Source organism: Ostrinia furnacalis, unplaced genomic scaffold (genome assembly GCF_004193835.3).
Source record: "Ostrinia furnacalis isolate ACB-3 unplaced genomic scaffold, ASM419383v2 OfSCF0606, whole genome shotgun sequence".
Taxonomy (NCBI): Eukaryota; Metazoa; Arthropoda; class Insecta; order Lepidoptera; family Crambidae; genus Ostrinia; species Ostrinia furnacalis.
Window position 1 is genome coordinate 571,943 of NW_021130845.1, and position 13,966 is coordinate 585,908.

At 37.0% G+C, this 13,966-nt stretch overlaps 1 protein-coding gene across 2 annotated transcripts; it reads left to right on the forward strand.

Annotated features, from left to right (window-relative positions):
- The first annotated feature begins 2,193 nt into the window (after positions 1-2,193).
- On the forward strand, positions 2,194-7,890 carry LOC114366272 (venom peptide BmKAPI-like). 2 transcript variants are annotated; one of them, XM_028323102.1, is made up of 5 exons: positions 2,194-2,301; positions 3,652-3,732; positions 4,125-4,235; positions 6,822-7,004; positions 7,389-7,890. In XM_028323102.1, coding segments are annotated over exons 1-5 (438 nt in total). In that variant the 5' UTR covers positions 2,194-2,240; the 3' UTR covers positions 7,391-7,890. The 2 variants fall into 2 exon arrangements, with proteins under 2 accessions (XP_028178903.1, XP_028178902.1); XM_028323101.1 differs by lacking the exon at positions 4,125-4,235 and having other exon boundaries at positions 3,652-3,843.
- The last annotated feature ends 6,076 nt before the right edge of the window (positions 7,891-13,966 follow it).

Consider the following 13,966-nt stretch of genomic DNA (forward strand, 5'->3'; position numbering starts at 1 on the left):
ACATTTTTTGTTAATAACTTTGAGGAGTGCATTGCAGATTTAAAAATATTCAGAAATCGGTCGATATCTTTCCATTTCCAATACTAAAATCTTATACAGGGTGTTCGGTAAATGGTTGGTAAGCTATTGTCGGCTTGATAATACCATTTACCTAAGACTCTGTATAATGAAAATAAGGGCAAAGGCAATGTTTTGAACATTCTAACTCTGTCTACATCCTCGATATTAACTTGACAGATCGATATTTTAATGTATAAGTAGATAATTTAATTGCAAGGGACAGTTTCAGTAAATTGCTATCACTGTTTACAAGATTGTTGAATTATACTGGAATGCATCATTAGTAGTCATCATCAGTATTCTGTATTGCAAAGAGCGTGGGAATAGCAAATTCCTATTCTCTACATGGTGCACGCGAGACATTGCACCGAAAGCTTTTCAACGTCCAGTGGACAAGTATACTCGTATTTTGAGAGATTTTACTATTTTAAGCAATATCTAAGCTACGACAACAGTAAGGTGGAATGGTATTCTGTAAAAAAAGTTGCACAGAAATGTGTTTTAATACTGCTCACGGGACTATTCCCACGGCTGCAACTCCTGTGTAGCCATGATCTACAGCTTGACCGCCAATAAAAATCCAACCAGTGAAGGTCAAGTTTGTCCCGGGGGAAATTTAAACTGTCATTGGACCCGCTACGAAATTAATCAGAAGAACATAGGAGGAATACGAAGTTAATTTAACACGTAGGCTGCCATGACAGTCACCGGTGACTGACAAACATGCAACCTATTCGGGCCATGTCAGTCACTGGAGCCTGACACTGAAGCATCTAAATCAAACGACCGCAGTAGGCCGCCTGGCACGTTTAATGCGTTACTTCCTATTTTAAATGACTGACGTGGCCCCCAACAAAGTATGTTCAGCATGGCCTGCAACTCTTGTACCTAAATAAAAATTAACACAGGTTTGAATGAAAATTTTAGTAAAAACACGACAAATATTTGAAATTCCTAATAAAATCACAAGTTTACGATATATTTCGGAATAAATTATTAAGCATAATTATTAAAATTATTATTTGTGTAAAAAAATTAAACATTACAGACAAAAATTAGGCTGATTAGGGCTTTGAAGAGAGTAAGTTATAACTTGCTGTCTTTCTCGACTTTACACGACCGAAATTTGACAGTTGACCGACAGCAACCGGACAGAGCGATAGTATTCACGAGGGCTAAAGCGAGGAAAGCGATGCGACACGGTAGTTCCCGCCAAAACGCAGAAACGTGATTTTGTTGTGCCTGACAAAATGCTTGACATGGCGCTGTGACTGAAATTTATACCATTCGGGCCGCGTCAGGCACGGGTGGCTGACAGTTTTTTTTATGGGTATAATATGTCAATATAAATAGTAAAAAAATATTTTTTAACAATAACTATTCATTTCAAGCCATTACACATCGATTAGCAAAAAATTCAATTTTGGCGAATTAGTAAATTTACTTTGGCAGTCAACGTGTTAAGGTTCGACTTTCCTCCAGTGTAAAGCGGATGACAGGTGACAATCAAAGGTCAATCAATACCTCAGATCATACAATACCTACAGCTTGTTAAAAGAGACCAAAGGTGGAATTGTGTAAAGCAATCGTTATCATATGACAGTTCATAACGTACGATAAAGTCAGTTAAACAAAGCGTTTGACAGAATAATCGTACGTTATGAACTGTCAAATGATAACGATTGCTTTACACCATTCCACCTCTGGACCGACAATCGGCATTTTTTGCTTTAAAACTGATTTGGTTAATAATAAACGATGACAACCTAACAGTATGGAACATTGTGGAATGTACAATTTGTAAATAAATCATTGACTAATAGTTAACAATAAAAAAAATTACGGGCACTACTGAGATTAAGTTGTTTCATAATATTATGACTAACAGGGGAAGGAACTAATTACTTTTTTAACACAATGTTTTTGTTAAAACTGTTAATTGGGATGTCACTTTGCCACGTCATGGTGTAATTTACTTAACTGAGGATAAGGAAAATTCTAAACAGAAAACCTTGTACATTCGACTCTATTATCCTTAAAATAAGACATATGTTTTGTTCGCAGCATGCTTGATGAATCAATGAATTAGCGATTCCAGTGGAAAGAGGAAAAAGTAAGGAACTGTATGCAAAACTTCTAGTTAGTTGGTAGAGTATTGTGATCGTGACAACAAGTGTAACATGACAAAATTAATAGTGCTAATCATAGTTACTTTTTGGGTTTATTTTATAAGAAGCGAAGGTAAGCAGAACATAATTTTACTTTTATTTTGTAATTAAATTAATTTAACATATATTTTTAGGTCAAAATAATGTAAAGGTGGCTCTGTTTTAGACCTTCTTCTGGAATCATTAAACTAATTCAAATTCAAACAGCTACGATTTGATCAATATAAAAATACTAATTTGACTTTCGCTTAATTAATGTTTTACAGAATGTGCTAGTAAAAACAATGGTAAAGTGCTAATTAATTTGTATTTTAAATTTAATTTTACAAAAACACAAAGTTCTGCCGAAACCAAAAAATACGGACAGATTGATCGATTGCGTTCCGTTTTATAACTAGGGGTCAAATCTGTAAAACAATATCGGTTCTATCAGCATAATTAGTATTAGGGTTATAGCTGACTCTATTACTAACACCTGCAATCCTGGTTGAGTGAGAGAGACGATTAGAACTTTAAAATCGAAATCGGTTTTCAAAGTTCGTCCCGTGTTTTTAGATGCACGTTTTTCGCCGGCATTGTATTCCCATTTCTCGTTTGAAGCATCGAATATTTATGAGTGATACTAATTTGTATTCAATCTTTGATCTCTTTTGTTCAGCCGAGATTAATAATACATCCAGAAAAAAACAAACGACAAAATAAATGTTTTAACTTTTTGAAAGTCGGCTGTGGTTCCACAAATAAATTGAGTAATGGCAAAAATGGCGTGTAAAATTGCATTTGTTTTGTTTCTGTATTCAAAATACAATTTATATTAGATGGTATTCTTGCGAAATAAGCTTTTACTTACTTAAAAGTCTCTCATAATATTGATTTTATATCTAACAAGATATAAGAATACCATCTAATATAAATTGAATTTTCGAATATCAATTCGAAAGGAATAATATTTTAGTTAGGCTAAAAGCTTGGTCATTACATTTCTATTTTCTTTATTTGGAAACCTTATAAACATAAAACATCGTTTTAATAGGCGGGTAAAATCTATCTTTTAGGTTATGAGTGTGTTGTAGCGTAGGTAGGTATGTTTATTTTCAACAACTTACCTACACAATTTTAATGACCAATTATGACCAATAATGGTCATAATTGGTCATTAAAAACAATATTAAAATAATTATTACTTTGTGTATTTGCTTTTTAAAAGATTTCTTGTTCCTGAAAGCGATAACGGCACGCCCCGATTAATGCTGAGTGGGGGCCATTTGACAGCAGGGCATAATTATTTTTTTATAATATTTAATTTTATTTGTAATTTATTATTGTCGCTCTTTTGTCAAATAAAGCATTTATTATAAAACTATCAATTAAAACCTTCCTACATTAGGTTAAACCGCTCATAATAATTATCGCAATATTCTAGTGGTGAAGCGATCATCATGCCCGGCGAACGAGATGCAAGTCGAATGCGCGCACTGCGGTCCTAAACGATGCGAGGAGCTAGGCGAGCCGGTGCCGTGTGCGGGTGGCACCGCGCTGTGCCGGCCGGAATGCGTCTGCATCGACGGCTCCGTCCGGGCCGGGAACGGCTCGTGTATAGTCAAGACCGAATGCCGTAAGTTTTGTCTGCATTATTTCTGTAATTTTTCCAGCGGGGTCAGCATCTACTGCCGATTCTAGTGGCTCGTTGTATCACAATCATAAAAGGTAGTTAATTCCTAAAACATCAAACACTGGGTCATCTTATGCAGTCTGTGTGTGTTGTCCGTTGTCAATTATACGGACGAAATATCTACTGATGTAATGGAAAAGACCGTGAAATGACGTCACAATATTTCCGTGCTGTGCCGCGCACTGCGGTCCTAAACGGTGCGAGGAAAAACTAGGCGAGACTAGGCGAGCCGGTGCCGTGTGCGGGTGGCACCGCGCTGTGCCGGCCGGAATGCGTCTGCATCGACGGCTCCGTCCGAGCCGAGAACGGCTCGTGTATAGTCAAGACCGAATGCCGTAAGTTTTTATCTGTTGTGGTAACAAACTTAACACAAACATAGGTCGTTTATGCCTAAAAATGTGTCAGCCTTTTTATACAGTCTAATATTATGTATTGTCAACTGTACTGGTTTAATAGAGAAGACCGTGTCACACTCCTAGTAGAGGAGAGGGAACAAAATAAAGAAAAGATAGACGATAACACGGTTGTTAGCTTTAGAGCCATGACAACCGTGAAATGACTTCGCAATATTTCCGCACTGTACCGGCCGGAATGCATCGATGAAGACGGCTCAGTCCGGGCCTAGAACGGCACGTGCATACCCAAGACGGAATGCCGTGAGGTTTGCTGCATGATTAATTACTTTACAGGATATTAAATTAAATAATACCCAGCCTACACGTGGACGGCATCGGCTGTTGACTAGATGCCTAGGCTCACTGGTTTGGTCTCCGTCGTCCGGTGGACTGCACCGAGCCTAAAAGTTAGCTTAGATGGAGGGAAAAATACCTTATTTACGAAGAGTCTTAGTCCTCTTTCTCTGTTTGACTGTGATCTGTATCTTTATGTTATTGATCTAAGCAGAGCTGTCTGTTTCTAAAAAAAGCAGTAAGAGGATAACTTAACTATGTTGCCCATCAACTAATCAGTTATTGCCCAAGGCCCGAAATCGTAACATGAAACCAATTAGATATGTCAGTCAAAACTGTACCTCTCCAAAATGCACGTTCATCTTTTGCCAATCCCAGGAACTTTGCTTTAGGAGTAGCGGGCGATTCAACAAGCCAATTACGCAGTATCTACCAATCTATTCTTAGGCTGGGTTGCACCATCTTACTTTAACTGAGACAAACGTCAAATNCGAAGATTTCTATATCTTCTTCCCTGGAGGTAAACGTCAATGTCATCTCTTCTCTAAATATAATGAGACCGCTCGGACACCGAGCCCACAGCGTGGTAGGGGTGGGGTTGCCCGCTCTTTTGTTTTTTAATACTACTACGCTGAATATTGTGTGCGGATTGGGTTGTCGTACAGGGGTACTACATGGTAAAATAAATCTCTTCGGCGAAAACAGGATAATTTAGATCGAACTTCACTTGGTAAGTTCGTTTGATCATTCAATTACTGTTTGGGTATTGTTAAATATGAAAGAAAATATCTGACGATAAAAATAAATATCTAGAAATTCTTCTGGCTGAAGAGACTTTTTATTATAAGCATTATAAGTGTAGTTGTCAAAGCCAATTAGTATTAATTGGAGGACACTCTAGTCTAGGGTACTTAATATTTCCAGTACCAAGTACCAACTTAGTTTATGAATAAAATTGGTATTGTCGTAGAAAACCCGATCGCTTACAAAACTCTCAAGCCCTTACGTACACGAGACTAATGGAAAAATAAACAAGTAAATAACAAGCCCACACAACGTCTTCCCCCAATAGGTGGACCGACGATCTGGTGAAGGTCGCGGGAGTACCTGGATGCGGTCAGTGCAGGACCGGTTGTAATGGAAATCCTTGGGGGATGCCTTTGTCCAGCATTGGACGACATTTGGCTGAGACGAACGAAAGAAATAAATAAGATCACTATTATTTTGTCAAAAATATATCTACACTAGCTTTCCGCCCGGAACCTACCCCGCGTGGAATTTTGTGTCACAGATAAACTTTATCGCGCGCGTTCCTGTTTCAAAAACCGGGATAAAAACTACCCTATGTCTCTTCCCGGGACTTAACCTATCTCTATGCCAAATTTCAACAAAATCGGTTCAGTGGTTTAGGTGTGAAAGCAAGACAGACAGACAGAGTTACTTTCGCATTTATAATATTAGTATAAAAACCCACACCACCAGCGAAACTTCCTCACCCTGCAGCACGACAGGGCATCACATTTTCTTCGGCNCGTCAAATATCTGTCAAACTCCATACAAAAAACACCGGTTATCGTCATAGTTACCGTCAAATTTGGGTGGTGCAACTCAGCCTTACTATTGAAAGACAGTGAGTTTTACCAGTAAAACTGCAAATCGAGACCTAAACTAAACTCCAGAGGTCAACACTCATGGAACTGGCGTTCCTAGAAGGCAGATCGGTGCCAATTTAACATGATCGATTTATGGTTACCTCTACAACTCAGGAGTTTGTACCCGTGAGTTAGACGTTAACATTTCACTTAATAGTTCTTCGAAGCCTATTAGAGCATTTGTCACATTGTGCACTGGATGGATTTTGCTGTCTGCGGTCAGGTCAAATTTAACGCAGCTCCCCGCACCTGTCAGTTTGCGTTTTTTGTTCGTGCCTGCACTACCAGATTAGGTATACTTACCTATCAATACAAAATGTATAGAGACCGATTATGTTGTTCATACATGGTACGGGTTGCTTTACTTTGACCTGACCTCTGACCCCAAAACGCTGGAAGCTGGAAACATTGAATTTTCGGATTCAGTTTGTAACCATTGGATATAGAGCTCGTGAAGCACTTTTAGGGTCAGTAACCAGTTTTTGGACATCTTGTATAGTTTAGAAACAATCGAGTGTGATCAATTATAGTTTGCACCCTATATTAAAGCTTTTAAAAATACTTAATGTCCTTCTTCCAGCCAGCTGCGGCGGTGACAGAAACGCCACCTCCGGCTGTGGGAACCACTGCGGCAACTCCTGCTCAGACTACAAGGAAGTCAACAAGACCTGCCTGACTGGTTGCCGGTACAACAGCTGTGACTGCAGAAAAGGATATGTCTACCATGACAGCCTGAAGAAATGCGTGCTGCCTGTTGATTGTTGTAAGTACATAATCCGTACAATAATATAATACTTTTGTGTTTAAAGTGGTGCAATAGATGGCGATCAGACGTAAACGCATTGATCGCCATCGCCATCGCGCACGCGGGCTGCACGCGTTGGTATGTTATGGTCGAACCTTTATATGTATGTCACACTTTTTTTGTTTGAGACTTGGGTAAAAACATAAGAACTACCTACCTATCTACATTTTTTTACATGATTAGCTACTTTTTAATTTAGGCTGACGACAAAAACATTGTTTTATTTTTACAACTTCAAAAGTAACTCATAAAATTATGGGTACTTTAACGTTTTCTAAAAATAAGCTAAGATCATTTATGGATGAAAGAAAAATATCTAAAATTGCTTTTTCCTTTTTCTAGGAAGAGACTGAACACAAGAAGACGATTCCCAGAAATTTGGACCTTAAATGGAAATATCAAAGAATGTCAACGTTGTTTCTTATAAGGTATCTTAATTTTATAAAAACACAATAGCTTTTTTATTTAAATTTGTTGGTGCGTGGCGTGTCAGTGATTTATTTTTGTACGAGGTTTGTCCTTAAGTTATAATATCAGCCAAAGTCACTGCTGGACAGAGCATGGTATCCTTACCAGCTTAGGAGCTACAGTTTAGTAGTTAATTATTATCATTAAGAATTGTGTAGCTAACACCATCAACAAAACATTGTTTTTCAAGACGAAGTGTTTACTTTAAAGAAGAAGTCTCGTTTTCAATTTGCTTTAAACTTTTAGTAGCTTTAAAATCAGTAAGTCAATACTTGCTCAATTTAGTTTAATAACTAGTGAAATGACATTAAAGGTCATGGTAGAGTCCCATTCTGGCAGCAGTATCAAAAAAGATCAGCTAAAACAAACAAAGTAATAATAAAAAACAATGTTAGAAACGATGCAGATAGTTGTAGTATAAAGTAAAATGTATGTGCAATACTTTCAGACTGTATTTTTAAGAATAAATGCTATAAAAATAAAATGTTTCATTCCTGTGGGCTAATACAAAGTCTTCATAAGTTCATAGCACCCCATAAACTTACATTGTCGGGCGTTAACTAAATCAGTTTTCTTAATCAGAACTGTAAAGGTGGATTCTTTTGTCTGCGAACTTGGTTAAGAAAATCTTCCAGAAAAAACAAATCAGAGAAATGCACGACGCACCACCAAAGAATACTAGTGTAGGTGATTAAATTAATCGATGTCGATACAAAAATAAATTTGGAAAAAAACTTTAGTAAAAAAAGTAGGTAGGTATTATTGTGTGAAGTTGAAACAACTAAAAACGTAGTGTTTCGTGCCCTTCATAAAATATTGATCATACATAATGGGAAAAATAAATAACCCAAAAGGTAAAATGACTCTGGATTGCAGTTTACTTTCAGTAATTGTAATTCAGTAAATTGGAACACACAATAATGATAATCTTGAATGGCGTTTTTGAATGCATGTTGTGACGAACGTAATTATTAGTTGTTGCTTGACTTACTCTTACTATTGATAAGATTAATGATGCACCATTTCCACATCACTATCCTGCTGATAGCAAAAAGTCCGCAAATAGTGATGAAGACGAAATATAAGACAAACTAGCCAGAACAAACACTGGCCAAGTCAATTACAGAACAGAATAACATTTTTCCTAACCAATTATGTAGTTCGGAACAACGTTTGATGGCGACTCGATTGGTGGACTAATAAGACAAATTGGAATGAGACTGAGTTGGGATTGCGGATTCTGTCGGTTTTATTTTGCACTACCTGTGAAACTTGTATGCGACTCGTACAGTCGGCGTCAAAAGTTGACAACACACAACCTTATTCCAATTATAACAAAGAAGACTTATTGCCTGCTTTAGGTGTCACGTACTATTTAATTTTGTCGCTGACTGTACGTGGAAATGCTTTTTCGAAATAGGACCTAGTTTAAAACTTCCAGATACACCTATCAATCAAAATATTTCATTTGCGGTAGGGTGAAGCTAGGTAAGTCTCAGAATCTACATACAAATTAATTCAGCCAGCCAAACTTTGTACTTGACAAAATATTTTATAGTTTTTGTAACCACTCATGAATTTTGGTAATAAACAAACATGCATATAAACTGTATTATTAAACTTTACGGCTCCTAAATTATAAAATTACCTACACTTTGTTAACCATTAAAATCATAGTCAAAGTCTACAAGAGGTGATATAGGTATGTTAAAGCCTTGGAGGAGGCCTTTGTCCAGCAGTGGACGTCATTAGGCTGAGACGAACGAACGAAAGCCTTGATAAACAAGAACCAAGTAAAGATTACAAACTCTTAAACTTTTTACATACAAACAGACAGCCTGAAAATGTTCTGCTGTAGTTCCAGCAAGTATCAAAGTTTTCTATTTTCAGCTGTAAAATAGTTCTATTTAAAGATTCTGCGCTGGAATAAAAACGGGTGCAAAAACTAAACGAATTTAAATGAAACTCCGCTTGTTTATTTAGGATTGGCATTAAAACTTTGCTTTTTGTCCTGTTTAAATATTCCCTTAGGCTTAGCTATTACTTACTATGATTTACTCTACAAGAGCTCGATATTTACTGCCTAAGATCGTATTTTACAGTTAAGTTAAACACCATTTACAAACAAAAAAGGTCTTTTAAATATAATATTAACTTGGCCTCAAACTAATAAGTAGAGCTTTAAATCCATCTTGATAATTATGAAAATGATAGGTACTAAAGTAGGTACCTACTGTCAGGCCCAGAACAGACTGGAATGAATCTGCAACCTCTAGTTACAGTTTCATTTGAGTTTCTACCATAGAGATTTAATCTCACTTAATCTCACGGAGGTCGGTTCGTATCTCTGTGAAATCACAAAATCCCGCTATTTTCCTTTTTGCGTTTTGCACTTCTTTTTTTACTTTTATTTATTTACAAACATGTTTTCTTGCCCCGTATAAAGTATATATTTTCTGTCCTCGAACCCTGACATCCCCATATTTTACTTTTTTTTGTACCGACTAACACTGAGTCTTCAACCTAATATGTATTCGACTTAGGTTTTGACTATAGTTTCTAATTATTCTAAGAGAGACCGCTCATGACGCGACCAATGCAATGCGTTTCAAACCGGTTTCAAAAAGCTTGGAGCTGTCAGTTGGGTTTTGCTGTGTTTTTCCCGGTGCAGCGGTCTCCAGTGATTCCCGGAGATTATTTTTATAATTCATGCTTAACTTATTAAATGCACAGAATAATAGCCGGGAATCACAAAAGACCGGTGTTTAAAGGTAGCCGTCTTCTTTATTTTACTTTATATAGATATGAGAGCCAAATGTTATCCTCATTCACAGATTGCATAATTTTATCCATTCACTTAACGGTCATAACAATCAAAACCACAGAGATTTTCCCAACGACACAAAAATATGCAATTGTTATTTTAATACTTGCACATAAGGAAGTAATGAACAAAAAGTATTTCGTAATCAAGTCTTAGTCGTAAGATTTTCCCAGTAAAGCTAAAAGTTGTGTGAATCATTAGAAGATTCTAGATGGAAACAAAATATTAATTTGGCATAGTAGACTGTGATCATACATATTGGCCTGCCATTTAATATGAAGGCTGGCTAAGTAATCTCTATGAAACTTTACATTCTTTATTCCAATAGTCCATTAAGTTAAGCAATGTAGAGACGGGGCCTAAAATCTTAGTTGTTTGGTGTTAACATAGGGGACACTTAAAAATTAGGGATTGATGGTGAAAACGGGCATGAGTCTCACACAATTTTAACATCTCCCTTTGTGCGCAATCCGAATCTCATCTAAGAGTTGAGAGCAGGCAGCAGTTTAAGTAAGTAGACAGGCTACCTGTGAAATAAAAAACTCATAAAAACTAATATACTCATTTATTTCTGTAAATAGGCTTAAAAAAAGCACTTTTACACGTCCCAGTGCTCAGGACAATAAATGGGCCAGTGCTGAGAAGAAGCAGCGCAAGAAACTCAGTCACTATTGTCAGCCTCTTTTTCAAAGGTTTACAGGCTTTAAAATGTACAAAGTTATAAATATTTATGCGAGCTAGGCAGTAACGCATCCCAAACATTTTTATCTTTTAAATAATCAACGACTTTATGGTAGCCCTTTTTCACTAAGGTACTTTTAATATGTTATGTAGCGTAGGAAAAAATACATCACTTACTAAGTTCGCACCTATCAAGTTGAAAAGAGTAGTTTTAGTTTTTATCGACTCAAGATAAATGTGGGTATCTGCATTTGAACGCCGTAACAAAAAGTTCGGGGAATCCCGGCGGCGCGAGATTGATTTATAGCTCCAATGGACGGGAACTATAGTTTCCTGTTGGCGGATAACTATGTTAACGTGGGTTATGTAATTATTTCCTTGTTAGGCAGAAAATGGTCAGAGGAATGTTTTTGCACGCTTCGCTAATGATCAGTGATTGTATTTTGTTTTGGTATCATTACGAAGTAGTTAACTGCCCGGCAATTTGCTTTAAAATGTAGTATTCTGTATTCTTTTTCTTCTCAGTCGCAAAGTAAAATGAAACTTCATCATATTGATAGGATTTCCAGACCTAGAAAAAGGTTATCTAATGCCAAAAATACTCAGAAAAAACGGAAAAAATATAAATAAAAGTAGGGGAGGTCGCATGTGGCCAACTTTTAGGCATTATGCGACATAATACGATCACAATATCTAATTCTTTCTGTTGTCGAGATATTTGCATCGGAACAATTTACCCCCGACACTTTCAGCCCCGCTCTCCCCTACATTTTGATTATGTTAGTTTTTAAAAGTATTTGCAAGGTAAACCCCCCAATTTCTTGGGGTGTACCGGACTGTTTAGTTTTCAAAGGACATTGGTTAGTAGTACTTACAAGTTTACAAGACAAACCCAAGTAAGTTTACGAATTAGAGCAAAGTTACGAATTTAGCGAACTTCTACACTGGCATTGCTGTATTCTACGACGTAGTCCATTTAGAGCACCCGTCCAAATAGCACCCGCACGAATAGCACCTGTAGGCCTAGGATGGGACGCAGTGATAAGCTTTTATCGCGCCATTTTATCGATATTTCGCGATAGGCCCATACGTTTGTCATCTAAAATCATCGATACAATTTTCCTATCCAATCCTAGCCCGGCTGGCCTAGTCCACGAAGAGCACCTATCGATATTCGTGCAGGTGCTATTTGGGCGGGTGCTCTAAGTGGACTACGTCGACTTTACGAGTGTAGTGTGAAATTACAATGCTCGCAGCGGAGGTAGACAGAGAAATATATCAATCCAAAGTATTTATGCCTTATTTATGCGAAAACTTGAACAATTCGAGTGCTTGCAAATTTGATTCGTCAACAAGGCGACATTAAAATACCCATTTTATGCTTCGCAGTTAAAATTTTCAGTTATTTACGATGAAACTTTAATAATTTAAGAGTTTGTGGAAATAAATCAGACGAAATAGCATTTTTTGGTATTGATAATTTCATTATAACTAATGTCAGTAGTTATTTTGAAGCTAAATAATATTAGTCATTGTTACGTTAATACTTAAGTTCCTTTTATAACTTGATATAGGTAGTTCGTTTCATCCACGAAGACGCACTCTATCAATTTTTGGTCGAGGGAATCGCGGGGTGCGGGGAGTTTGATCCGAGCAATCCGAGCGTCATTATTGTAGTGTGCGTGTGCATGGATGATTTAGCGTGTACAGATAACACTCAAACATTAGCGGAAGAATGGTGGGGTGCGTCTTCATGGTTCAAACGATCTATCTAATACATAATCAAACGAGTGTAAATCCCACTTGACTTTGATTCTGCTCATAGAAACATCGTGTTTTATTTCTATTTTAAGTACAAGCTAAAAGCTAATATTTAATGTAATTTTCTAGATAAAGAATAATAATCATCCACTAAGGCACAATTAGAGATAGAGCACAGAATGATAATGGGAAAGTAATGTAAATATAACAGCGGCCGCAGTTATTTGCTATTAACTTGACTTCCCCTCTCAACACTGCATTTCTAGAACCTCTAGTTTGTTGAAATAATATTTTTATGAATATTCCCTTGTTACAGAGTATTTTTGTGTTATAACAAAAACATTACGTTAATTTTTGTTAGAATAAAATTCAAAAATTTAAAGATGATAATACACTCGTACCTAGGTAAAGTACCTAAGTAAAGTTAAATTATTTCAATTTCTGTCAATAAAAATAAAAAAATAGACCTGTTCTTTAGTTATTCAGTTTAAGTTCTTATTTGTTATTGTGCGTCACGTGCCTATCAGAAAATGTCTCCTCTTTTGGTATAAAAGACAAAAAAACATAATTAACTAGTATCTCAGCATTGTGTCCTACTCCTAAACTACACAGGAGGTTTAAACAGTGGGTTTGTACTAACTACTTCAAGAAACGGAATTTTCAACATGGTTACAGTTAGAAGCATTTCCATGTAGAAAAAAATGTTGTTGCTTATGATGTCAGCAATCTAGTCCCGCGAGGTTGCTGGTATTTTACAAATGACCCTGTATAAGGATAGTTCGTTCGTTTCAGCCGAATGACGTCCACTGCTGGACTAAAGGCCTCCCCCCAGAAATGAGATCTGCAGGCGAACCAAAGTGACTGATATAGCCCGCAGAATCGCTATAATCAAGTGGCAGTGGGTGGGGCACATAGCTCGCATAGAGAAAAGTTGTCGAGTGGCGACCACGAGCCGTAAGACGTATTGTGGGCAGGCCTCCCACTAGGTGGACCGACTATCTGGTGAAGGTCGTGGGAGGTGCCTGTGGAAATCCTTGCGTGAGGCCTTTGTCCAGCAGTGGACGTATAAAGATAGAAAGAAATCAATTTAATAATTAGGTATGTCTACTGCATGTGACTCAGTTGTACCTAAGCCCTTAACAACGCTTGATTAAATCCAGAGCTCTTCAATAGAAAGCAATTTAGG

What these genes read in the sequence shown, in the direction of transcription:
- LOC114366272 (XM_028323101.1), top strand. Translation starts at nt 2,241, where the DNA reads ATGACAAAATTAATAGTGCTAATCATAGTTACTTTTTGGGTTTATTTT. An exon ending in TTATTTTATAAGAAGCGAAG is followed by an intron (nt 2,302 to 3,651) that starts GTAAGCAGAACA and finishes GCAATATTCTAG; the next exon opens with TGGTGAAGCGATCATCATGC. An exon ending in TATAGTCAAGACCGAATGCC is followed by an intron (nt 3,844 to 6,821) that starts GTAAGTTTTGTC and finishes TCCTTCTTCCAG; the next exon opens with CCAGCTGCGGCGGTGACAGA.